Raw genomic sequence first — 26,748 nt, forward strand, 5'->3', positions numbered from 1 at the left:
TCAGCTGACTGGCAATGAGGGGTCCTCAAGATGCAAGCGATGCTGGTCACCAGGAGCCTCCCTGGGAGCAGGAAGCCCACAGAAACCAGACTCTGTCTGAGCCACTTCACTTAGACTCCTACTCCCAAGCTCCAGACTTGCAGCTGACAGCAGGCCACTTTCTGGAGGAGGAAGAGATAATACATGGCATGCTAGCAGTAAGATTCTAAAATACTTTATGACAACAGAATGGAGGGGGCAGTGGCTGAAACCCCAGTGGTGATATTCTTGAAGTATAGAGTCTGCTAAGATGCAGTGAAGGGGGATGCTAATCTCCAGCCTGGTTCCCCAGGAGCTCTGACTTGGGGGCTAGGAAGCCTTGTCTGAAGAGACATGTCCCCCATGAAGCCCCACAGCATCATGGTCGGCATCTGTACTTTATCCCTCTTTGGACTAGACAACCAAATGACTCTTCAAAGTGTTGCCTTACCACTCCTCCTGGATAGGGCTGCTATAAACACTTGTCCTCCCTCTATGGTCAATACCACACTCTGAACCCAAGCAGCATCTAAGGGTTTCTGCCTAATCAAGCCCTATCTTTCAGGCCAGCCACAAACTGTTGACACATGGATTTAGGACAGAAGGAGCCTCAACCAGGATGGATGGTCACCTTCCCACCCCAGTGAAAGACCCTAAGGAAGAAAGGGGAAGAGGAAGGGAGATTGAGACTTCTCACCTGGCTGGTTGGTCCGACACACCTCTTCCCAGGTGTAGTTAGCAAGGTTCACAGGCTGTGTCACCCAGGGGTCCATGATCAACTTCTCCAAAGTGGTCCTCTGCTCAGGGCAAGGCTGCAGCAGCCCAGACAGAAGACTCATAAGTTCTAGGGACATAAAGAACACAGGAGGGTCCACGCCAAAGTCAAATGGAGCACATCTCAGACCTATAGATTTCAAGCTATCCTGCCTCACAGAGCCTCCCACAGAGCAAGGAGGCAGCCAAGAGTTCTAGGGCATTAAGGCCTGGCCTGATATACTCAGTAACTGAATTTATGAAGCCACTGCCTTCAAAGTGGAAGTGTAGAAGTTGAGATCCAGCTCAAAGCTCAGACTGTCTGCTTACAAGGTGTGCTGGCCAGTTTTATGTCAACTTGATGCAAACTAGAGTTATTTGGGAAGAGGGAACTTCATCTGAGAAAAATGTCCTCACCAGATTGTCCTGTGGGCAAGCCTGTTGGGCACTTTCTTGGACAGATGTGGGATGGCCCAGATCATTGTGAATGGTGCCATTCCTAGGCTGGTATTCCTGGGTCTTTAGGAAAGGAGGCTAAGCAGTCCATGAGGAGCAAGCCAGTAAGCAGCACTCCTCCCTGGCGTCTGCATCAGCTCCTGCAACTGTGAAATGGTAATCTGACTGAAGGCCCGACCTGGGATTCTTAAACAGACAGAGGCTTCTAACCTACACAGAGGCTAGGGCACAACTGAAGATCTGCCACCACATGGGTTCTCCCCGTAAGTGACTGCTGTGGGACCACAGGATGCCAGAGTGGAAGGGGCCCCAGCTGACATCTGACACATCTGCCAGCTCCAGGAGCTCCGCTAGGCTCCAGGCTCCTGAGGTGTTTGCTCCAAACTTAGGAAGCCTTTCTGGTCTCTGAGCCTAAGTCCACTTGACTCCTGGCTTTCATTACAGATACAAAGTGCTACTTGGTCTCAAGTTGCTGTCACATCTGCTCTCAGGGCTCATGGTATGACTGACACTACCCTCCTCCAAAAATGGGGCTTCTGACCTAAGTTAAGCAGCTGACTCCACAGATGCTACCACAGGCAAGGTTACTGACTGCAAAGTATCACTTTCAAGAGGGCCTTGAATATCTGAAGGACACTACTAACAGTTACCAACATGTTTTTGAGTCACATTAAAATTATGAAGTTCAGATCAAATGTTAGAAGAATAAAAAAGAGGTCAGCAGTACAGAGAGGAGACAGAAACACAAGTGCTGAGTTCTCAGACACTGCCATCATTTGCCACCGGAGTTCATGCTCACCTTGGGAAACCGCGAATGGGGGATGAATAACTGCCTCCATGGTCTCCTCCACCTCACAGAAGGGATTCTCCTCAAAGATGAGTGTGTACAGGGTGACCCCCAGAGACCACATCTCCAGCTCTGGCCCTCTGTAGCTGCAGGAGGGAAGGACAACATTTCAGGCCTGTCTGCACTCACTACAAAGCTCAATGAGCCAGCCCCAACCCTGAGTGTCACAACCTCCCATCCCCAGTGAGACACTCACAATTTCATGGTCCACTCAGGGTTGCCACAGCAAGAGACCCTCTATATGACCAGGAAAAGGAGGGATTCCCAGAGGTGGGGAGGGCAGAAGAGTGGGTAGCAAATCACAGCTTGGTCTCACTAGGGGCCACAGAAGCCACAGGAAGCATCAGACCTGGTGATAGTATGCCCCCTCAACATGTCTCAGCAAAGTGGAGACAAATGAGAAACACAAAGAAAAAATGTAGTGAGGCTGAGGGGTCAGAGAAAGGAATGGTAGGACGGAGAGGCTTATCAGGAGCTCGGCCTGATAGAAAGAGCCTGCCTCTGGGAAGATGAGAGGTGTTGTTATCCTAACTTTACCCAAGCTACCAGCTTCCAGGCAAGTAGCCTTTAGCCAGCCAGTTTGCTGACCCCTTGAGTAGAAAGAAGGAAGAATGTTCTTCAGAAAGCCTTTTGCCTGATGAGATGCAGGTGTGTGTGTGCAATGTGGCAGGACGTAGAATGAGACAAGGTCCCACCCAAGGGGCCCACAAGCAGAACCAGCATACGTACAACTGAAAAGGATGGGTAGGAACAGAAAGCACAATGCCAACAGGAGAGAGGGGGGAAGGCATAGTACAGACCACTAAATATGGAGACGGAAGGTTCAGAGCCTGACTGCAGAGCAGCAGACCAGTCGCACAGAGCATAGACAGTGAGCTGGCTCACACGGAGTTCCACACAGCTCCACCTCAACACTGACTACATTTCTGCCACTCTTGCTACCGTGCTTCTTGTATGAGCAGCCCAACAAGATTATTTAAATGATGACTACTGGAACTGGAGCGATACCTCATTGAGAGCACTGGCTGCTCTTCCAGAGAATCGGTTCCATTCCTAGCAACCACATGATAGCTAATGACTGACTGTATTCCAGTCCCAGGAGATCTGTCTTAGGTAGGTTTCTATTGCTGTGATAAAACACCATAACGAAAAGCAATGTGTGAAGGAAAGTTGATTTGTCTTGCAGGTTACAGTGCACCATCAGGATAGCTAAGACAGGAATGTAGGGCAGGAACATGGAAGCAGGAACTGAAGTAGAGACCATGGGTGAGTACTGTTTACTAGCTTGCTCACCCTGCTTTTTTATGCAACTCAGAACCACTCACCCAGAGATGAAACATCCCATAGTGAGTTAGGCCCTCCCACATCAGTCATTAATCAAGAAAATGCCCCATAGGCCAATCAGGTTTAGGTTTTCTCTTCCCAAATTGACTCTAGTTTGTGTTACAATGACAAAACACTAGCCACAATAGGACCCAACACCCTTCAGGCTTCTGCAGGCACTGAACATGCTACACAGACATACATGCAGGCAAAACACCCAGACACATAAAATAATAAAAATAAATAAGACACTAAAACAGTGATTATTCCTGCTATTCAGAGTAAGAACAGCAAGTCACAGAGAAACCACTCAGAGAGCCCATCTGAGATGATCCTCTTTGTCTTCTATTTTTCTAACTTTCTGTAATATCAATCTACAATCAATCAAAAGCTGAAATAGTAGAATAGACCCCCTATGTCCACCCTACAGCCTTCTGTCTACTGCACACTTACTTGTAGAACATTACCCTAGTACTCAATAAAAAGGCACACACTGAGCCCATTTCTTCCTAAAATCACAGGTAAGCTACAAGAGTGTGTGATACATACGGGTTTCCAAAGAGAACTTCAGGTGCACAGTATTCGATTGTTCCACAAAAGGTATAAAATAGTTTGCCCCTCTCTAAGTAGGCAGCTGAGCCAAAATCTATCAGCTTAATTGTGAAGTCCTCAGCAATCACAATGTTCTCATCCTTGATGTCTCTGTGGATGATGCCTTGAGAGCGCAGGTATCCTACAGCAGACACCAGCTGGAATCACGGGAAAGGGGAACATTTCAAAAAGCAATTCAAGCAAAACATGCATGTCTACTGAATATTAGCAAGAAAAACAAAAACCATCAACAAAGGAAAAATAAATATTCTCCAGTGCACAGTTCTGCATGGACGGGAGGCAGAGCAGCTATGGGAGTGCATCTCTGTACCTCACAGTCTGCCAGAAAGCAAACTTACGGCTCACAATGTCTCTACTGTTACTATTAACTAAAGGAAGCCTCCCAGCAGACACTTGCCCCATAACCATCTCAGGAGGAAAGACAGGACCAATATGCATGCACAGACACTGTGTGGATACCTAAGCTCACAGAAAAGGAAAGTGCCTTGTGCAGAGGTAAAAGCAGAGCATGTAATGCTGGTGCAGGGTTTAGCAGCTCCTCTGCATGCTTTGTTCTACTAGCCAGCACATCTACTACTATGTGGAACAAGTGGCCTCTGCAGGAAGTGGGCTATATGTAGGCACTCTGCCTCTGGAAGGCAGTGGTCATCACATCCATCAGCCCAGGCCCTCTGTCTCCTTCAGTACGACTAATTATGCCACAATTTGGATAGCATTTGGAGCAACCAACTTAGTAATTTCATGAACATAATCAATCATTTTGATCTTTGAAGACAATGTTATACTTCCAAATAAAAATCTTTAAATCAGAAAGATAGTCAATGGCATATCAACTAAGGTCAATCAATTAATAAAGAAGTATACATTATAAACACTTGCCTGCATATTTACATATACAGATTTTCAGAAACACACAGGCATGCATGTACACATACATGCAGACATATATGCATGTTTAACATTCATGAACATATGAACACATGCACATGCATACATAGACACATGCATGTTGGAACCTAACCAGGAGAACCTGGGTCAGGGGGGAATCTGGCCCTGGATTATCTATGCTCCTGCTTCAGCTCTGTAGTGCTGAGATTGTAGATGTGTACTGCCACAGTCAGAAACAGTAGTTTTCACGAGACTGCGAAGTCTCTCTACTGGACTGTATTGAACTCATCTTTTCCACAAGCCCCAGCTGTGCCCAGTGTCTACAGAGCTGCCGGCTGTGCTGCTCCCTGTGTGCTGTCCACAGCTCCAGCCCCATCTCTGACAAACAGGAAAGAAGAAAATATAGACAGAATGGTGGACAGATTGATGATAAATGGATGGATGATAGAAATAATAATAACCAAAGGACAAGTATAAACATTCCACATATTTCTGGGGCACCTAATGGAAGAACCACTGACTTCTCATTATTCAAAACAAGAACCACTGTCTCTGCTCTCCTTCCCCTTCCTGGTTCTCAGATACCTTAAAGATTTGCTGATCACCTTCCCATTCCTACAAAAGTGAGCAGAGATCCATATACATTTAAATACAAAAGCAGATCAAGACAAACGTTTTAACATGGGATAGTTCAAATCACAATCTTTATGCCTCTCCAGGTAATCTCTCATTTAATCCCAACGGCCTTTTCACGTAGTCACAGTAGTGTTTTTAACTGCACACATTAGAAGGGTAAGGCTGTGCACATGGTCACATGACTGGTGAGAACACAAAATCAAAGACACCAAACTCAGAGCAAATGATGACTTTGTTGTTTAATGTTTGTGACTGGTATATATATGAATAAACTTTAATCACTAAAATACACTTCCCTGGTAATTCCTTCCAATCTACCTTTCTCTTACCCCATAAACTCCATGGCTAAAGGATAATACTGGCTCTTTGAGGAAACTGTCTACATGCCACTAACCTTTGCAGCCATGAAGCTCAACTACCCCACCCCACATCCAGCCCACAGAGCGCCAGCCCACTCTCACTTGTCGGAAGATGTAACTCGCCAGGGGCTCATCCAAGCAGGGATGGCAGTCGATGAAAGCAAAGAGGTCCAAGCCAGAGCCATGCTTTTCCATCACTAGCTGGAAGAACCCTTGGTTTTCGAATATATCCAGAATCTGAAAGAGACAAGGTCAGGTCCAGCTTTGTCTAGAAACAACTCCAGTCAACAGATTAGTGTTACGAAGCACCATGATGGTGACAGCACAGAGAATTACCATCTACCTTGATTATGTTGGCATGTTCCACCTTAGACAGAATTGAAATCTCTAAAGTAACTCTTCCAAGTTTGGGATCCTCGATCCAACAATCCTCTAAAATCTTCTCCTTCTTAATAAACTTCACCACCACCTATATGGGAGAAGAGCAGGGTCCTCTACCAGTTGTTAAACCCAGTACCCACCACTGGCTTTCTATCTCCCCAAGACTCACAGCCATGTAAAAAGAAATTTAGCAAGACCCTGCAACAGGAGAAAAGGAGGAAGCAGCCGAATACAAATGCTGACAATTTCTACTTGTCTATTATGGGCAAGATAGGATAGATGGAGTTCCCTGGAGGTGCTGAGGAGCTATAGCCAATGACAGAAGAAAGAAGTCTCAGAAATCTGAGGACAAGCCCACAATACTCTATATCACCCCAAGAGAATGAAATAAACGTACAAAGTAGAGAAAATAAAGAAAACTGTCATCCTTAGCTAAGTGTCAGTCCTAATGCTGAAATTAACTAGGGAGTCTCTCAAGCCTGATGTGTGTGGTAAACATGAGAAACATCACCTGACAAAAGAGAGGGACATTCAGTTACCAGATATAATGAGACAAATTTCCATGATAAAGAAAGGCGGCATGACAGCCACTACAACACAGGCACCCACTCAACAGACTGGCTACTACCTCAAGTGCTAGTAAAAGCAGCCTTGGGTCAAAATTCCAGCAAGGCCTATTTATGCATCAGTCAGAGACACTGTCATGCTCCAGGAGCCGATCCTCTGAGGAAGTAGACAGTGAAGTGCATCATGTAGCAGGGAATGCTAAGTGCCCAGGAAAAGAAAATGACCAGGTGAACAGGTGCAAGGGAGGGACGGTGGGACAAAGGCCTGGAAGTGCTGACCTCTAGGAAGTCAAGTAAGGGCCAGGGCTGAGGGTGGGCACTGAGCAGGAGTAGCAGTAGCTGGAAGGTTCTGCACTGTACAGCTATCTCACACTAATTGGAGAGAAGAGATATGGCGTGGGTGAGACACACAAATTCTGAACAGGGAAGGAAGGCTTCCTTGACTTTCCCAGGAGAGATGTGAGAGAGTTCAGAAAGATAAGGCAAAAGCAAGCCAGTGAGGTCCTGAGGAACTAAAGAGGATCTCAATGCCCGGGACGGGAGCTCAACAGCCAGATGTGCCATTTTAAATATCATTAGTAGATGCCTGCTGCCAGTAGCCTGCACAGAGCAAGAGGACAAAAAGAGTAAGGCATTCTCCAGGAGCTACCACACGTGTCTCAAGTGAGTTCAGAGACATAAGGGAGAAGATTGATTAAACCAAAAAAAGAAAAAAAAAAAAAAAAGAAAAGAAAAGAAAAAAGAAAGAAAAGAAGGAAGTTTTTAAAAATAAAGCTTTTATCCTGGTAAAATCTGAAATACATATACATGTGTAAAAATAAAACAAGTCTAACACCATCCCCCAACAAATTCTATGCAATTTGTTCAGAATATCTTCAGGATTCCAAGTGACTAGAGAATCATCAATTTAAGGGCTTACAAGAGGACTCAACAAGTAAAAGTGCTTGCTGCCAAACCTGATGACCTGAGTTCAATCCCTAGAACTCAGATACTGAAAGTAGAAAACCAGCTTTTCCAAGGTTTCCTCTGGCCTCCTTATACACTGTGTAACATGTACTTATACATATACATACATCATACTTGCACAGACATCTAATAATACTCAAGGGCCCTCCAGGATCTGACTAGTAGTTACATTCTTGGGGAGCCTGATACTGTTCAAAAAAGCAAGAAGTGGCTGCTACCTCTCAAATCGGAGGGTTGATACTAAAGTCACAACGTGCCAGTGGGATCTGGGAGCACAGGAAAGGGAGATCTAAGGCTCAGATAGTGGAATGCACAGGAATGACCCCAAATGACTGGGGAAGGAGGCCAGTTGGGAGGAATTCAGTGCACCTAAAGAATGCCTGGCACCAACAGGCATATGAGAGCTATCGCAAGAAATCTTGGGTGAGCCTGGCAGTGTTTGTCAGCTAGCTTGCTTCTGTGTTTGGTGGTGACGTATTTTTCCAGTTAAGCAGAGGAAGTCGTAAGTTCAGTTTTAAAAGTGAGTTTGCGAGCCCATGAGGCACCATGCCATGTGGACAACAGAACAGTATAAGCCTCTTGCTAGGAAGAGGGGAGGTATCAGCATAGTAGTAAGCTGGGTGGGGCCAAAGAGCCTGCAAAAATGCAAAGTATAAATATGAAACTCAATAGGACAATTGTCTAGGGGTAAAGTGTGTAGTGCAGAAAGTTTATCTATATCCACAAAGTACCCAGGTCCTAGTCCCGCCTCCTTCATTACAAGTCTTAAGAGCTATAAATTGTGGGAACCCCAGTAGGGCCATCCCCACACGAGCCCCAGCACCTCTTTGTTGCATTCCTTCTCCACTGCAATCCACACAAAGCCAAAGGCCCCACTGCCAAGTGGGCGGACGGTGTTATACTTTTGGGAGTACTCGCCCTCACAGGCTGCCTCTAGCTCTGCAGGTATTGGGGATTCTTCAAACCAAGGCTTGGCTCTGAGCACCTGTGGACACAAAGAAAAGTCTGGGAGATCACGACTCACCTCATCTCCATCAGTGCAGCCCCCGCACCCATGCTGCTCCTGTTGCCTATGCTCACAGTGGGCTGCTCTGGAAATCTCCATGGCCCCTCTAGCAGTGTCAGGCATCAACCCAAACTGGTTTATGCCTACATGCATCTACATCCCACAGTACAAAGTATACATTCATTTAACATCCCACATTTGCTTTATACTTACACAGGGTACTAGAAGACAATGTTAAAAAGCCACCCACAGGCATGCATGCCCTCCACCCACTGCAGACAAAAAGGCAGTAATGCCACCTGGAAGAGCTGCACAGTAGAAAGTGCATGGACTGAGCTGACCGCAGATACCAACCTCTCCAAAGCCAGGTCCAGACAGCTCAGACATGGAGTGGGTAGAGCTAGGCAGGCTAGCAAGGAACAGGCGGGTTCGGGTGGCTGAGTCCCGGTGGCTATGTAAGAGGTCCTTCACCAGCCAGCAGCAAAACAGGGTTGCAGAGCCATGGAGCTCCACTCGTTTTACTTCAAACTGTATACCTGAAGGGCAGAAAGGTGAGGAAGTGTAGTGTTCTGCTGATCCCGCCAATGACCTCATCAAACAGTGCTAGGATTTAAAAAGCCTCTTCCCCAGAACATACTCAGTCGCAAGCCATCTCGGTGGTAGCAGCTTCCAGAGTAGATGCCTTCTTGGATCTCCTGCTGCAGGCTGGTGGCCCCAGGTGCCACAGGAGTGGAAGTGATCTGGGCACTCAATCTGGGCTTCTCTGCTGATAGGCACATATCGTTGGGACCGGGATCTGGTATGAGAGGGTCACAACCTGGGCTTTCTATGTCACTAGTTTCATAGTGTTCAGAGGATACCAAGGAAATGTTGGACAGTTCTGCTCCATCATGTCCTGCTCCCATCTCCTGGAACCGTTGACCTTCGCCAAGGTTAAAATAGGTCCCAGTAAGGAGCAACATCTCTCGGTCAACTAAAGTATCTGAAGTCTGCCTGTGCAGAATGCCCAGATCTAAATCTGACCCCATCACTGAAAGAGATGGTGTCTCACTGAGTTCAGATGTGGCACAGGAACAATGTGACAGAGTTCTGTCTGTCTGGTTATTGAGAAAGAGCTCCCTGAGGTTCCAAGAATAAGAATTCACATCAGCCTCCTGGGCTTCCACTGCCTCTTGGGCTTCCACTGCCTCCTGGACACTAGGGAGGTCGGTGGCCAAAGCATAGCAGGCTGAGGAGCTGCCTGAGCGGCTAGCATGTAGGTCTCGGCCTCCCCAATCACAGAAGGAAACGGGGGCAGTGAAAGGAGGATGTTCCGCTGGGACAAGTTCCACACACGAGATGCCCAGCGCTCCCCCACAGCTTGGCTTGGACAACTGCTCCTTAATCAAGCAAGTCTGCAGCTCTTCTCGGTCATTCCTCTCTCCTGGCCATGGTTCATCCAGAGTGGGTGTCCCAAGCAAAACACACGCCATTGCAGAAGGGCTGGGAGCCGAGTCCTGGCCTCGCTGCTGCAAGATTCTATGCTGTGGGCAGTAAGTCAGGCTCCCTCCTGTTATCTGCCCTGTGGTGTGGGGCTCAGGCATGGTGGCATCGGCCCAGGGGGGAGGACTGCCGACACCCATCAGCTCCAGCTGAGATTCCTGTTGTAGACTACATATGTCCACACTGCTGCTCCTGTCCTTAGCTGGGACTAGAGGCTCAGAATCTTCACCTGAAGCAAACAGTTTTGCATCCACTAGTTTTGACCTGCTTTCTTCTAAAAGACCTTCCCTGTAGCTCTCCGCTGCTGAAGGATTCTCCTTTCCCAAGACATGGATGTGCTGGCCTGCAAGCAATAACTGCTTGTCATGGATTGGCAGGCTTCCTTTTGTGGTGTCTTGCTGGACCTTGGACAATAACCATTTCCTGTGAGTTAGTGGGCTTTCTTTTGAGATATTTTTCTGAATTTCAGACGATAAATGTTCTTTAAGGACTAGTGGAGATATTTCTGGGGTTTCCAGTTGGGTCTGAGGTAATAACTGTCCACCATGTGCTACCAGGTTTCTCTTTGGAATGCTTCGCTTGTCTGTGGGCAACGACCGATCACCATCCACTGGGCTGCTGTCCACCCTGGAGACAGGAATTTGGATGATAGTCACTAGTGGCAGTGTGAGGTCACACTGACTTTCCCTCTGAGAGACTAGTACAGTACAATGAACTGAGCACGGTAAACTTAGGACAGACAGCCTCAATTTTATATCTACTCTTAGATACTTTTTCATATAAATCTACATTCCAAAGATGAATCAAAAGAAGATACTGAGATGGATTTCAGAGTGTTTAACAAACTCATGACAGCAGACTATGACTCATTCTCATCACCATCCAACAACGACTTACACAAACTAGGGAGGTAGCTCAGAGGAACAGCAAGGAGACTAGGGCAAGAAGCAGGAAAGATGGGAGGAGGGCAAGGGTGACCACATTTAGTGTGAGGGCTGCTGCAGTCCAGGCAGAATGAGCTGATTCCACCAATGTATCGTTCACTGTCTCCACAAGCTTACTATACTGTCTGCTCTCCACATCAACCATGACTAAGATCAAGCACCTGGTGATCAGACACACTACTGTGGTCTTGAAATGGCGTCCCCACAAACTGTACAGCAGAAGTTAACCAAGATAGTGGAAAAGGTCTATTTGAAGATGGTGCCCTAGTAGAAGATGTTGTGGGCGGAGTTCTAAAATCAAAGGCTTCCTGGAGAAAGGGAATAAGATGAAGAACAGACAAAAAAGCACTGTGTCTATCCTCTTTCTATCCATTCCTCCCATGTTACGAGCCCTCTCGAGGAACAGATTACAGGGTCCACCTGAGGATGAAGCCTTGGGGGATGCATATCACAAGAACCTCATTAAGACCTAGCTAAGGAGTCTGGACAGCTGCTAGGCACGGTATTTACCCTCTTAAAATCTCCAAATGCTGCTGGATGCTAGTGGTTCTCAGTATTCCATCTCCTCTGTTGACTCACCTGCTCCTATACCTTCTACCCCAAACCCTGACAAATAGGCTCTGGGATTTTAGAAAGGTCACTGGTCACTTGCTAGGAAAACTGATACATTGGGGACATGATCCTGTCCCTGCAGTACGACCTCTGAAGATCTGCATTGCAGGGGCTGATGGAAGACCACCAATGACTTTGCTCAGCAATGATCTGGCCATGAACATTATGTTAGCATCAAGTTAGAAGGGGAGGAGGGGTGAATTCCGTGTTGGAGACTTAGAATCCTAGTATGACAACAACCCAGGAGATGAAGGACATTTGCCAGCTGTCCTGGCAGCCAAGCATCACCTGTTACTGAATTCTGATCACTATGGAAGGGATACAGAGAGGTTTTCAAGTGATTCCTTAGAGCTGAGAGGAGCTCCTCTTGTCCTACCAAGAGAAGCTCAAAAAAGGCAACATGGAACCTATTGTCCAGAGCTGTCCCAGGGATCTCAGGTCCTCCTGTCAGGAACACCAAGGGCTAGCTTCTGAGGAGCCAGGAACCCCAATACTGACCAAACACTTTACCTGGAGGTTGATTTTTGTTTTGAGCACCTGGCCACAACAGAAGAATTTACTGAGCTTCAGCCTCAGTTGCTCAAAACACACCCTTTCCTAACAACCCCTGTTTTTTGAACGTTTGTAATGAAGTACCATTATCTGTTCTATATGTCAGACTGCAGCAAAATAAACCTGTCATTAAAATGCTATAGTGACAAATGAATTTTTATTCTATCTCCCAAAGTTTTCCACTATAAACTTCCTTTACTCAAAATGAATTTTATATAAAGAGTGCTTTTAAAAGATTTTCAAAATTCTAGAGCTCTCTCTTAGTCTTCTTGGGTTCTCAACAGCCTACTTCCTTGTCCATAAGACGAGAAGAGCATCTAGGAGATCTACATCTCCTAGAGCTGTAAGGACTTAAGTCAAGAGGAAAAGCACTACTGTGTAGACAGAGCACACATTAGGTGACCAGTACACGTTAGCCATCACTGACGTTATTACCCATGAGCTGAATATCACACAGCTGTGTATTTAGTAAACTTATAACCTCCCACTAAGGCACTTACCCCAGGCAGGGCTGAGATGCACAAGAAGGAAGTATCTGACATCCAGTTTCCAACCGTGTGTGAGTCCTAGGGGAGACCTGTCTTCCCGCCAGCTTCAGGGTCTCATCTTGTGATGCCATGTGGTCCCGTGTCAACACCACATCAATTCTTGGATCTCACAGAAAAATTAAGAACATTGTATATTCCCAACCACTGTGTTAAAACACACCTGTACCTGTATCAAAACCTCAAATACTCAGACAGCCTACACTCCCATGTACACCAGAAGTTTTCTGCCAGCACTAACCCCTCACTGTTGTCCCGCTGTCACCACTCCTCTCCCTTCCTAGAAGATTCTGGGACAGAAAGCTTACACTGACTCCACAAACCAATCAGAGAAACCCTTAAATTACAGGGATATATATTGAAGTCAACAGATTTGTACCATAACTTAGAAATATGATATGCTATAACAATTCAATCTTATACTACACGAGACTACATAATTGTGTTGTTGTTACTTTTGGGAGGGTGGGAGGAAGCTTTTTGTTTCCGGATAGGGTTCTCCATGTATTCAAGGCTGGCCTGAAATAACTGCAACCCTCCAACTTGAGATTACAAGTATGTGCTACTATACCTGGCTCAGTTATAAATTCTCTTTAAATGAACAAGACTTTGGCCAGCTATTTGTCTTAGACATGGGTACGAGTGGCTCAGTCTTGGAGGACTTCCTAATTCCCTTCTAGATGCTAAAACATTTGTAAAGCACTGCCTACAACTGTTCCATCTCCTGGGAGAGAAGAAGAAGATTGTACAACACGGCTTCAAACTAGGACAGAGCCTCCCATTACTCCAGCCACCCTTGAGAGTCTGGAAAGGTCACCCGTGCCTTCTGCTCTGTTATCTCTGTTACAGTGCCACCAACGGAGCTACTCTACCACATTAACACAGTGGTGGAGGAGGCTGTGCCTACTTACCCTGGGCCCCACTGGCCAGTTCCCAGTCCTGTTGGGCATCGGAGCTCATCTCCCCAGGCCCACTCCTGCTGCCAATGTCCAGGCAGCTGACCAGATCTGGCAGCTGGAAAGGACTATCGCATGCAAGGTCCATGTAGTGGTAGAAACCAGGAATCAGGAAAGTGATGTTCTAGAGAACAAAACAGTGATGTTTCAGAACCTAGAAGGATCCGTTCTGACCCACTGAACTCATCCTCCTAGGAAAATGAAAACATCAGCAATGTGAACAGTTCAGTTCTCAGAAAGAAAAAGATATTGGATCACATGCTTTTGGCCCTCTGGCACTTTACCCATAATTCACAATGTTTTTTTTGGAAAAAAAGACAAACATAATACACTGTAAGGCAAGTTATGCAAATACCTATATGTCTTCCAAGTAGATATCTGGCCGTTGACTTCACCTTTACCTGGAGCCGAGACCCTGCATTTCCCAAGCTAACAACTTAATAGCTCTTGGTCCAAAATCACTGATGGGCACCCATCAAGGACCATATTACCACACCAAGAGCCGCTCACACAGATGCTGCTTCTGAGCCTGTATGCAGCCCCATTGCCTGAACAGCTGCCTGTGCCACAAGAATCTAAGCAACTCTAGCCTCAATGAGGGCCAAGGATTTATACCTATAAGGTTCTCTAGGAAGTCTTAAAGCTACAGTACTCCTACAGAAAGCCATCATCCAAGGATGATGCTAGCTGCTTTTTTAAATCAAGTATAACTCAACTGAAGTGAATTTTAATTTAGTTACTCTTTGGGTCTTATTGAAAAGCAGAATAACCTCTCCTTAGAGCCTCATAGGAGAATACTCTAACGCTCACAGTCACGCACAGTCCAATATTACCTAGCAGAAACACAAAAAGATAGAAGCTGCTGTCTTGGAGTTAGGCCCCAAGCAACCAAGGGCCACAGGAACCAGGTGAGCCTGGTGGGCACTCAATAGGTGTCAGTAGCTGGGGAGGGATATGCAGATGCCAAAATGTGGCAGTAGGTGGCTTCAAAAGGCTGCTCCATGATCCCTCATCAGCATATGGGAGCTATGTACCCTCCTAGAAAGCTCAGAACACCACTAGGATTCATCCCATAGGCAAAAAGAGAGCTGTCAGGCATGACTTCTGAGGCTGAGGTAACCCTTAAAAAGCAGGATGTCCCCATGAATGCCAAATAACATCCAAGCCAGAAATGTAAGCTATCAAGGCCTCAGAGTTACTTAGCTATCCGGTCACCCCGGCTGGCACCATGTGAGACAAAATGCCCTTTTCCTATTAAGCCTGGTCCAACAGGCTAATTTATGGTCAAAGTGTATGACTAGGAGTGTGTCAAGCATTGTCTATGCAGGCTTGTACAAAGCCATGATGTACAGGTCTGGCTGAGGATAAAGGAAAAGTTAAGGCCTGAAGCCTGGTGACTAAAGCATCTACCCAACCCCCAACCTCAAGAAGAGAGGTTTCAGAACCACTTCTCCCGTGCTGCCTACTACAACCATGCTCAGTATGTGTGAATAAACAGCATCTCCAGTGTGACCAAAACCTGGTTCACTGGGCCAGACCAGAGCCAGCTGGGTGGAAACAGAGATCCCAAGCAGAGGACCATCTTGCCTCTCTGGAATGATCCAGGAGACAGTTACTGCAAAAGTAGCCACTGATGTGCAGCCTAGGGAAATGAGATGGTTGGTTGTGAACAGGATGGTATAGCCTGATATAAGCCCATCAGGTTCAGATCCTCTGACACACACAACAGTCTCCTCAGAGTACTGAGGAGCTAGGAAACTAGGCAAGCCTACCTTGCCCAGGAGCTCTGTCTTTCCATAACCAAACAACATTAGTGCAAAGCTGTGGTTGACGCCATAAATTGTGCCATCAGGCAGGAGAGTGATGAGGCCACTGATGGTGCAGAACACCCACACAGAAGCATGGTAACCTGGTTCAGGGGCCACCTCACTGTCGGCTATAGCCTTTCCAATGGGCTTGGACTTCAGCTTCAGACTGAGAGGGAAGGTGGTGCCGTCTCTGGCTTTCCCAACAGACCTTTGAATCTTGAGGCTCTGAAAGACAGGACAACCCCACTCAGTGTTACGGCAGTACTGCACAGGCACAATCCTGATGTTTTAGATCCCAGCCTTACTCACATAGCTGTGCTAGAAACATCCCCCATACATGCTGCTTCTGCCCCACCCTGCCCCATTTGGAACTCTGGCAACAGCAGCAGCAGGCTGGGAGTATTCCTTGTCCAGAATGGATGCATAATAATGGACCAATGTGCAAGCCTTAAATAAGAGAACTGGACCCAGCCCCATCCCTAGCAAGCATCTGTGCCAGACGACAGCCTGCTGGCATCCACAGGCTGTACTCCACTCCCTAGCTCCAAATCTGGAAGGGAAAGAGAGGTTCTTCTCCAGCACCTCAGTCTCAGTGAACGCAGAATCCATGTATGAAAGTAGCTGTGATAAGTACGATGAGCATGGGTGGAAGCATTTCCTGGCTGGGATCCTGTACAAGTGGAGAGGGGAGCTGAGCATGCAGATGCTATCTTCACCCTCGGCTTCCCAATAATGATGTGCTGCCATGTGACCAGCTGCATCACACTCCTGCTGCCTTAGATCGCACCTTCAGCTCTAAGCCAATATAGACACCTTCTTTCTTAAGTTGCTTTTGTCAGTCTTTTATTCAGAGCATCAGGAAACACCACTAAGGCAGTACTCAAAGCACCCATGTTCTCTCCTTCCACCCTAGAGCTGTTGGTTTCCTGCTGTCACTCTGAGGGACCATCTATCTACCTTCTTAGCTCCTCCCCGACATATAACCAAGTCCTTACATTATATACCATCTGCTTCTGTAATTTGGAAGGCATGTGATTTTCCAATGAAGAGTGTAAACAGAGCCAGGCATGGTGATATACACTGTAATTCTAGTACTTGGATGGCAGAGGCAGGTAGATCTGTGAGTTTGAGGCCAGTATGGTCTACACAGAGTGTTCTAGGACAGCAAAAACCACAGAGAAACCTCAAATAAAATAAAATAAGATGAAAAGCAAACTTGACTAGTACGGTGTTCCTAACCAGGGTCAATCAGGTTTCAGGTAAGAGCCTGGACACAGGCTTTTTCTTCCGCTGTTTAGGGAGCACTTGGGAAGACATGAGAAGTTAGGAATTATGTTGGAGGCCTGGTGGCTCATCCTCCCTGTCCTGAACATAGTGAAGCACCCAGTCCATGAGCACTGAGCAAAGAGAATTCAAGGCTCACCTATGTCAGAGGTAGAGCTGACCAGGACGCACTTCTGCCAAGCCCACCTGCCCCTAAAACCCAAGAGCCAGGAATGGAAGAGGGACATGGAGTTCCTGTGTATACAGGGGAGATAGTAACTGGTGCAGGTATAGGTAAGAAGACTTACACTTGTCTTCTACCATCCCCAGGACACCTGCCTCAGGAAGTTAAAATCTGCCTGAGGGCTGAAAGATGGCTCAGCAGTTAAAGCTCTTTCAGAAGACCCAAATTCAATTCCCAGCACCCACATGGCAGCTAACTCCAAGATCTGACATCCTCACAGACATACATGCAGGCAAAACATCAATGTGCATAAAATAAAAGTAAATGAAAAAGAGAAAGAAAAGTCTGCCCAAGACCTGGTCAGTAGCAGCTGTTGTGATAGGGCTCTACTTCCACCAACCCATGGATGCCCTGCCCATCGGTTAGCTACTTCCTCAGAAGATGCAAAGGACAAAATGGGGACAGGCTGCGTCACATGAACCAGAAAATGCGACACACAAAAGCCAGCATAGTGACTGACTTTAAAGAACAACACGTAGGGAATATGCTGAGTGGCCGCTCCAAAAAAAGAAGAAAAAGAAAAAAAAAAAAAAAGAAGAAAGCCTGAAAAACTTACCTTTGCTTACAAGATTAACAAAACTAACTTTGGCTAAAACGGCTTTCTAGTCAGTCATTCCTAAAGGTCTAGAGAAGACAGCAGGTAAGACACAGCCCTCAGGTTCCCAGTATAGAGGCCACAAACTAGCAAACTAACAAATATCTAATGCCATTCAAGCATTATTTCTAAGTATGTCTTTCAGGGTTCCTCCAGATATATGTGTGACTCTGAGTGGTCTGAATAAGAAAGAGTCATGCTCAATATGGGCAGCACCATCCAATCAGCTCAAGGTCTGAAGAGAAAATGGGAGGACCAACAGGAATCTCTCTTTTGCAGTTGGAATACCCAATGTCAGAACTCCCAAGGTCTCTGGCCTTTGAGCTCTAGGACTTTCCCCCAGAGGCCCTCTGGGTTCTGAGACCTTTAAGCTTGAGTGAGCCATGCCCAGGTCATACCCAAGGGTTTCCAGGATGCAGATGCCCTCATAGTCACAAGCTTCAGTTCCCCCAACTAATCATGTGTCTCTATATACAATCCTATCTGTTCTGTTTGGAGAATTCTAAGCAGGGTACAAGGTTACCCTACAGATCAGCCCATCCTCCTGGACCATGGAAAAGAGAGGAGGGCTCAGGAGACAAGACCACTTGGGTTCTGGGCCATGATAGAGCCTCAAATCTCGGAGAATTGAGCTGGAGCTTGCTCCATCCAAGAATGATCCTGAAGTCAAGTTACAGGGTCTAGTGTAAGAACTCAAGACCGAGCACACAGTGAGGGTGGTCAGGTACATACCTTTGGGACACGTTGGCCAGCAGGAGGGAGTTGCATGGATGGAATCAAGTCTTTGACACAATGCCCAACCACATCCTTTGGAGATGTGAACCCATGGAGATGAGCAAAGAGACTGTCGCATGATGTGATAGTTCCCTGGAGGAAAAAGCAATGCTCTTGACAGAAGTTTCTCACACTTCTTTAAACTTCGTTGAAGGTTAAGCTCTAGTGTTTATAAAGTAAATGCAAGAATGATGTCACAACTTCTGTATCCAAAGTGCAAGAGGCATGCATGGGCTTTCATAAGAACAATACCATTTCTCAAGTACTCTCCAAAAGCTCCAGCCCACACCAGACTCTGCAGCAACAACATCCCAGTTCATGTACTATTCTAAAAGTGTGACATCTTTAGACATAAGACCAATCCTGAGTATTATATTCTCATTTTATAGATAAGGAAACTTGAGACATCAGTGATGGGACTCCTTGCTCAACGAATGCAGTTAGTAAGGGCCACAACCAAACCAAGTCTCCAGTTAGCTCTGGCATTTCCTTCCTTATGAAAGGAGAAGAGAGCATTATGTTGAAACAGAGCCAAGATTTGAAAATACACTCACATCACTCTGGAAGGCGACCCAGGCCGAGACCCTCTCCACGGGCTCCAGAACCACTACACAGCACAAGCCACGATCTTGCTGCAACTTCTTTATCCACACAGAGACTGGAATCTTCTCCCCACTTCGGCTGACAATGTCCACCTACAGAGACACATTCGCTGTACCATGCATGCAGCATCTGCAGTACAGACCCCGAAAGTAGCATAGCAAAGTGCTTGTCACCAGTGACCTTCCCAGTGCTTTGACTGCTTCAGTGCAGGCACGCTTCAGCACCGTGCAGAGACCTACCAAAGTATAAATGAGGTTCTAGCCCTCAGTGCTACAGTCTGAGTGAGTTTTTACCAGGATGGGTTTCCTACTCAGTGTGATGGCTAATGTTGGACTGCCACCCTTGAATGAGAAACACCTAGAAAATGCCTGAAGCACACACAGGGTACATCTATGTACTTGCAGAAAAAATTGGTGAGTCAGTGGACCAAGAGGACAAAATTATTCTTGAATGGAAGGCAGGAGCCTATGTGGGAAAGAGAAACAACAGGTAAGAAAAGCTCACATGCACACTCAACTATCCCTCTGCTGCTGGTGTTGATGAATTTTGTTGTTATTTAAGACAGGTTCTCACATGGCCAGGCTGCCCTCAAGCCCCCTAAGTAGTACAAGCTGGCCTTCAACTTCTGATCACCAGTGTGGTGGGATTACTGGTATAAATTATTACCCCAGTATGATGATTTGAAATGCCAGGGGGTGGCACTATTTGGAGATGTTGACTTGTTGGAGTTGATGTGGCCTTGTTGGAAGAAGTGTGTCATTGTGGGAGTGGACTTCAGACCCAACTTGTCTTAGTTAGGGTTTTACTGCTGTGAACAGACACCATGACCTAGGCAACTCTTACAAATTACATTTAATTGGGGCTGGCTTACAGGTTCAGAGGCTCAGTCCATCATCATCAAGGTGAGAACATGGCAGCATCTAGGTAGACATGGTGCAGGAGGAGCTGAGGCTTCTACATCTTCATCAGAAGGAAGCTAGAAACAGACTGAGCATCCTTAGGAAGCTAGGAGGAGGGTCTCCAAGCCCACCCCCAGAGTGACACACTTCCTCCAACAAGGCCACACCTTCTAATAGTGCCACTCCCTGGGCCAAGCATATGCAAACCATCACACTACTCCTAGCTTCATGGGAGCCAGTCTTCTCCTAGCTGCCTTCAGAAGATGTAGAACTCTCAGCTCTTCCTGCACCATGCCTGCCTAGATGCTACTACCTTGATGATAATGGACTGAATTTCTAAACCTGTAAGCCAGCCCCAGTTAAATGTTGTCCACATAAGAGTTGCCTTGGTCATGGTGTCCATTCACAGCAGTAAAACCTTAACACACCCAGCTTTTCTGACTTGAACAGGTACCTTTTGTTATTGTTATCACCAGGAACACTGAACTCCACAGTCTCAACTTAGACTACACACTTGCATTGGAAACTTTTCAGGGGCTTGGTCCTATAGACTGAGGCTGCATCATCTGTCCTTGTGGTTCTGAGGCATTTAAATTCCTAAACTGAGTGGTTATTGGTTCCTCTGGCTTTCCAGCCAGCACACAGTTACTGTAGAACTATCCAGCTTCCAACTATATGAACCAATCTAATAATTCCCTTTATCCAAATACATAGTTTTTCTGTGCTTCTGAAAAACTGACCAATAGCTTCACTGTAAGGTAGCAGGGAAAAAGAAGCAGTATCTTATTTTTTAAAGAAATAAGCAATAAAGGCTGGAGAGATGGTTCAGTGGTTAGGAGTACTTGCTGCTCTTCCAGAGGATCTGAGTTCAGTGCCACAGTGGGCAACTCACAATTACCTATAACCCCAGCTCCAGAGGCTATAACACCTTCCCCTAGCTTCCCATATATATGTGTACATATACATACACATAAATAAAAATAAAACAAATATTTTTTAAAAGGGAAAAAGAAATAAGCAGTAACATGTGCTGAAGGTTGTAATTGTTTTTCTTGGTACTAATCAGCTTTTTGATCCAGTAATTTGTTAATACAACTGACCCCTGTCCAAGTTCTCATGCCTGGGGCTCAGCCCTCAGCATTCAACAATTCAACTCACCTGTCAACATCCCAGATAGATATATAGCCATCACCAAACACAGATGGTCCATCAGTTGCAGTACTTGCCATACAAACTTGAAAACCTGCGTTAGGATCCCCAGAAACCCACTTAAATGTTATGTGAAAGTGGAGGCCCACCTGCAATTCCAGTTTCAAAGATAGAGACTGGATGGCCAGAGCAAGTCAGCTAGCAAGACTAGTCATTAGAGAGCTCTGGGTTTGACTGAGAGAGCCTGCCTCAATGAATAATATGGGAGAGTGACAGAGGATAATTCCTGACACCAACCTCAGGCTGTCACATGCATGCATACACACACATACATATGCATGTACACACACTGTAGGCATAATGTTATTGTACACTGGGTAAAGATTATCCTTGTGTTATTCAGATGCTGACTTCTGTGCCCCCATATTTTGTTGCAATCCTTATTCTAAGAATCTCCTGTCTCAATGTTGTATAAACATTGCTTTCCAATTATTCCTTGATTGGTCAATAAAGAGCTGATCATCCAGTGACTGAGCAGAGGAGAGAATAGGGCTGGACTTCCACCAAGGAGAAGGGGAGGGGAAAGAGGGAAGTCTTCAGGGAGAGGGTCCAGGAGACATTATAAGAATTTGTTTTACCTACAAAATATGCAGGGATAAAGATGGAGCAGAAACTGAGCAAACAGCCATCCAATGACAGCCCCAACTTGAGACCTATCCCATGTGAGAGAGCCAACCCCTGACACTACTAATGATACTGTGTTGTGCTTGCAGACAGGAACCCAGTGTAACAGTCTCCTGAGAGGCTTCATCCAGCAGTGGATGAAGACAGATGCAGAGACCCACATTCAAATATGAGGTGGAGTCTTGTGGAAGAGTGGGGGATAGAAGTGAGCAAGTCAAAGGAGTTAAGGACACCACAAAAAGTCCCACAAGTCAACTCACATGGGACCAGGGGGGCTCACAGAGCCTGGGCCACCAACCAGGGAGCACGAGGAGCTGGGCCTAGATCCCCTACACATTTGTAGCAAATACACACCTTGGCCTTCATGTGGGTTCCCTAACAAGTGGAGTGGGGGCTAGCTCGGTCTCTGTCCCGTCATTAACTGGATACCCTTCCCCACTACTTGGACTACCTGATTGGGCCTCAGTGGAAGAGGATGTGCCTGCTGGAACTAGATACCACAGTGGTGGGTGGTAGTACCCAGGGGTAAGGGGGCAGTGGGGAGAGAGACTTGTAAGGGTGGGACTGGGAAGAGAAGGAGGGGGACGGTGATCAGGATGTAAAGTGAATTTAAAAAAATTTTTTAAAGAAAAAGAAATTAAGAAAACACCTTGTGATGGTTTGTTTATGATTGGCCCAGGGAGTAGAAGGTGTGGTCCTGTTTGAGTAGGTCTGTGACTGTGTGGGGGCTTTAATACCCTCATCCTAGCTTCCTGGAAGTCAGTATTCTGCTAGCAGCCTTCAAATGAAGATGTAGAACTCTTAGCTTGTAGCATGCCTGCCTAGACACTGCCATACTCCCACCTTGATGATAATGGACTGAACCTCTGAACCTGTAAGCCAGCCCCAATTAAATGTTGTCCTTGTAAAAGTTGCCTTGGTCATGGTGTCTATTCACAGCAGTAAAACCTTAACTAAGACACACCTGGAGCAGAGAAAGCCATAAAAATCCAAGTATCTCAGAGATTTTGTCTGGGAGGTAGCCAGATAAGCTTAGAGGATTAAAATAGATTAATACTGCTCAGTCGTTATGCCTTAAAGCTGTTGAATAGTCCTGTTTCAATAAATTGGGAACTAGTCAGGTTAAGAGAAAACTGCAACATTTGTAAATTTGCACTACCAACAAACACATGAGAAAATAGAGGGGATTATATCACTTTTCTGGGACTTTCATATGGTATCCGAAGTTCTTCAAAATGTAGTCCAAGTCTCAACCCTCACCAAACTTTGAGCCTCTCCAAAGACAACAAAGCTCCACAGCCACTGTATCTATCCTAGGAATGCTTTCCTCTTCTCATGTGAGGTTGGGAGATAGTACCAGGACCAAGTCTCAGTTAAGATGCTAAAGTTGTAGGCAAAGTCAGAACTGAGGCACGGGAATGGCGCCTGTCCCTTTACATGCTGCTCTTACCTTAAAGATAGAGAGAGCATCCCTCCATCCCCAAGCCCTCCACCCCAGTGCATGCAAACATGAGCACACAATCACTCACCACTGTGCCGAACACCACTGCAGCATGGCCATCAGCCTCCACATGCTCCTCGCTGAGGGCTTCCACCACCTCGGAATCAGACTTGAGGAAGAACTGTGCAAGCTTTTGGCCAATCAAGTCATGGCTGCTATACCCAAGGAGGCTGCAGGCTTTGTCATTGGCAACCAGAATCTGCAGAGGACATGCATATAACCAAGGAGAAAACAATACAAGGAGGCTGGAGCCATGCCCTTTCCTGGCACTGCTTCCAGAACAGCAGTGAGGCCTCTGAGGCCAGACCACTTTGGCCAACCTCTGCCTCCAAAAATGTTTACATTACAATTCCAAATAGTAACAAAATTAGTTACTAAGTAGTAATGAAATTGTTTTTATGGTTGGGGGTCACCAGGACATGAGGAAGGTTGAGAACCACAGCACTTCCCATCAGGAGCGCAGACAATGATGCTCGCCCTATGCTCCTCAGGCACCTTTACCTTACAGATACATTCAATCAGGACCAACTGTACCTAGACACTCCTCCACTCAAAACAAGCACATTCCAATCAAGAAGCTGGAAACGGGCTGAAGAGAGGGCTCAGCTGAGAACTTAGCATCAAGCCTAATCACTTGACCTCAATCCCTGAGACCAACAAAGCAGGAGAAAATAGACTCCCATACACTGTCCTTTGACCTCCACACTCACACTGAGGCACACATATCAAAACACATACACACATGTTATAATCAAGTAACTTAAAAGACTACTATGGAAATGTAGAAACTTGCATCACACTCCACGAATGTCTAACAGTTTTTAACAGTTTAACAGTCCTGTTAAAAACTCACGATATAAACACACTTCATTCAGGCACTGATGTTCACTTGCATAAGTAAGCCAACATGCTAAAAGCATGATACAGCATACATCTCATCTCTCAAGTTTCTGTCTAAAAAGGACAAAGTCTTATCTCTTTGCAGATAGGTAAAAACATCCATTTTTCTAATTACACTTAAAACACACAATTCCTGTTAAAGAGACCAGGTTTCACAACTCCAGACCCACAAGTTGGGCCTCAAACTTCAGCAAATACCTCTGTGGTCTTGGCATCCACGATAAAGACAGCCTTGTTGGGGTTGCACACGGGGGTTGGGAGCAGGGGTCCAGAGCACCTTGATGCCAGGCCACGCAGCAAGGAGCAGCAGGACGTACTGCCCAGTGGCCCAGATGTAGGGTCAGCACAGTCAGGTGTAGCAGCACAGTGCAGTTTGCTTGTGCAGATGTTTTGGGCAGCCAGCGATGAAAGACAGTAAGAGCTCCACTTGTCCTCTGTGAGGAAAGGATGAACAGAAAGTATTCAATCACAAACGTCTGCCAGAGTAGGTGGAGCATGTGGCCTACCCAGGACTCCAGCATTTGTCTAACCCAGTGCTAAAGCACAGGCTGTGATTCAATGGGGGTTCAGTGGCATGGGTTAATATTCTCCCAGAAGTACAGACAGACCAAAATGAACATTTCTGACTAGGTCATACTCTTAAGGCTTTGCCCTAACATCCAGGAAGCCCTTGCTTACATTGTCTCTTCTCAAACACTACTCACCTCTAGCAACTGGCCTGGCCATTTCTTCCTGGGAAATGTCACACAACTCAAAGGCTACCTGTCGCCCACCCCTCTACCTGCTCCTTCCCATGGGCTCTGTCTCCACCATTCTAAAGGTGCTGCTCTTAGCCACCTCTCCAATGGCTTCAAAATGCTGAGCCCACCAGTGAACCTCCAGTCTTCACCCCACTTCACCTATCAGAAGCACTGAGCTCCTCTTCAGCTACCCCCTCCCAGACCCCCCATCTATGCACCTGAATGCCTTCTCCTTCTCTATCTCTCACCACCAACTGATCTGTCCACCCACCCACCCCCATTGCTATGTACCTTTACTATCCTGGAGAGATCAGTGCAGTTTTGGTTCATATGCCTGCCTCTAGCTCCAATCATCTCCAAGACTCTACTCCCCATGTCCCCCACACTGACTCCTTCCTACATTTAGAACCAAACACATATGACTTAAGTCTTTACTAGTCTCATACTGGTCCTTTCTCCTTTCCTTTTCCTTTGTGTTCTTCATCTAGAATCTAGACTTTCTCAGGACATGGCCTCAGCCTAACCTTCCAAGGTTACACACACTTACCTTAGCAGTGACCTCTTGCCCCTGTTCCCTGAGCAGCTGCCTCGACATCCTCCTGAAACTAAGCTGCCATGTCAACACTGAAGCACAGACACCTTGCAAGTGCCAAAAGAAGCAGCCTCCTGCGAAGCTGTGGTCCCCCTGGACCTGCTGCTCCTATTGTCCTAGGTACCACACACTAGCTGGGCCTCAATATCTGATGCCCCAGCAACTCAAGACAGGGTCCTAACTCTTCTGTGTGCTCTGCTCTGGCTCCTGAACATCTCTGTCATCCTAAAGGACTTGCCTGCTTTCTAGATCACCCTCAGTTTCAAGTACATGCCTTGGCTGTTCCTCAATCCTCCCCCAACTCCAACCATACCGCTCTGTCACACACCAGCAGACAGGTTAGCTCTTTCCTCCTGGCTACAGCCCAAGCAGGGGACATAGCCTAGTGTCTTGGAAGACAGCTCTGAAAACATAAACCATCTTTTGGTCCTAGACAAAACAGTTCCCAGGGTAGAAAACTGCAACTTGGTTTTCAGTTTACAAGTTTGATGCCCACAACATCACAAGGTGATTACCGGAGAGTGCTATTTGGCTCTGGCAGAGTCTAGAAAGCCCATTCTTCCTGCTCAGGTGTCTATGGGCTATGGAGAGAGGCTTGCTAGGCTCAAAGGAAGCATGGGTAGCTGGGCCTTCTTGGGCAGGAGGACTCTCAGACAAGCACCTCCAGTCGTCAGCAAAAACTGGTGGACCTCTATCCTCCATGAAGGGCAGAGCAATTGGTCAGCAAGCTTCCAATAGCCCTCACCTAGAAAACAAAGGGTGTGTGATTAACATCTGCAGTACAGAACACAAAAGCAGTCAAACCAGCCTAAGTGCTGGCATTCCAGGTCAGAACTTACTGAGTGAATATAGTCAGCCCAATCTGTGCTACAAGAAACTTTTTCAGAAAAATACACAGAAATGCAAGAAGAAAAGTGAGAAAGAAACAGAATGCAATAGGAGGAGCCACAAGAAAAGCAGGAAACACGGGTTCACAGATGTGGAAATGTTCCCAGGTCAAGGTCTTTAAGGATGCCTTAAGAACCAGCCACTCAAAGAGCACCCTGAAGAATATAACAAAAGCAAGACCACATCCAGAGACATTACAGGTTAGG

The 26,748-nt window shown here is 46.4% G+C and overlaps 1 protein-coding gene across 1 annotated transcript; it reads right to left on the reverse strand.

Annotated features, from left to right (window-relative positions):
* PASK (PAS domain containing serine/threonine kinase) lies at positions 1-26,356 on the reverse strand (the record flags this gene model as incomplete). Its single annotated transcript, XM_080932890.1, has 17 exons — positions 1-161; positions 716-862; positions 2,027-2,160; positions 3,947-4,146; positions 5,995-6,129; positions 6,236-6,361; positions 8,629-8,790; positions 9,166-9,347; positions 9,449-10,920; positions 12,902-13,055; positions 13,858-14,026; positions 15,675-15,935; positions 18,545-18,679; positions 19,141-19,281; positions 23,451-23,621; positions 24,521-24,756; positions 26,170-26,356. The coding sequence occupies 17 exons, from the start codon at positions 26,354-26,356 to the stop codon at positions 1-3; spliced, it is 4,173 nt and encodes a 1,390-aa protein (XP_080789016.1).
* Positions 26,357-26,748: the final 392 nt, after the last annotated feature.

The sequence above is a fragment of the Micromys minutus genome (assembly GCF_963924665.1).
Source record: "Micromys minutus genome assembly, chromosome: 19".
NCBI lineage: Eukaryota > Metazoa > Chordata > Mammalia > Rodentia > Muridae > Micromys > Micromys minutus.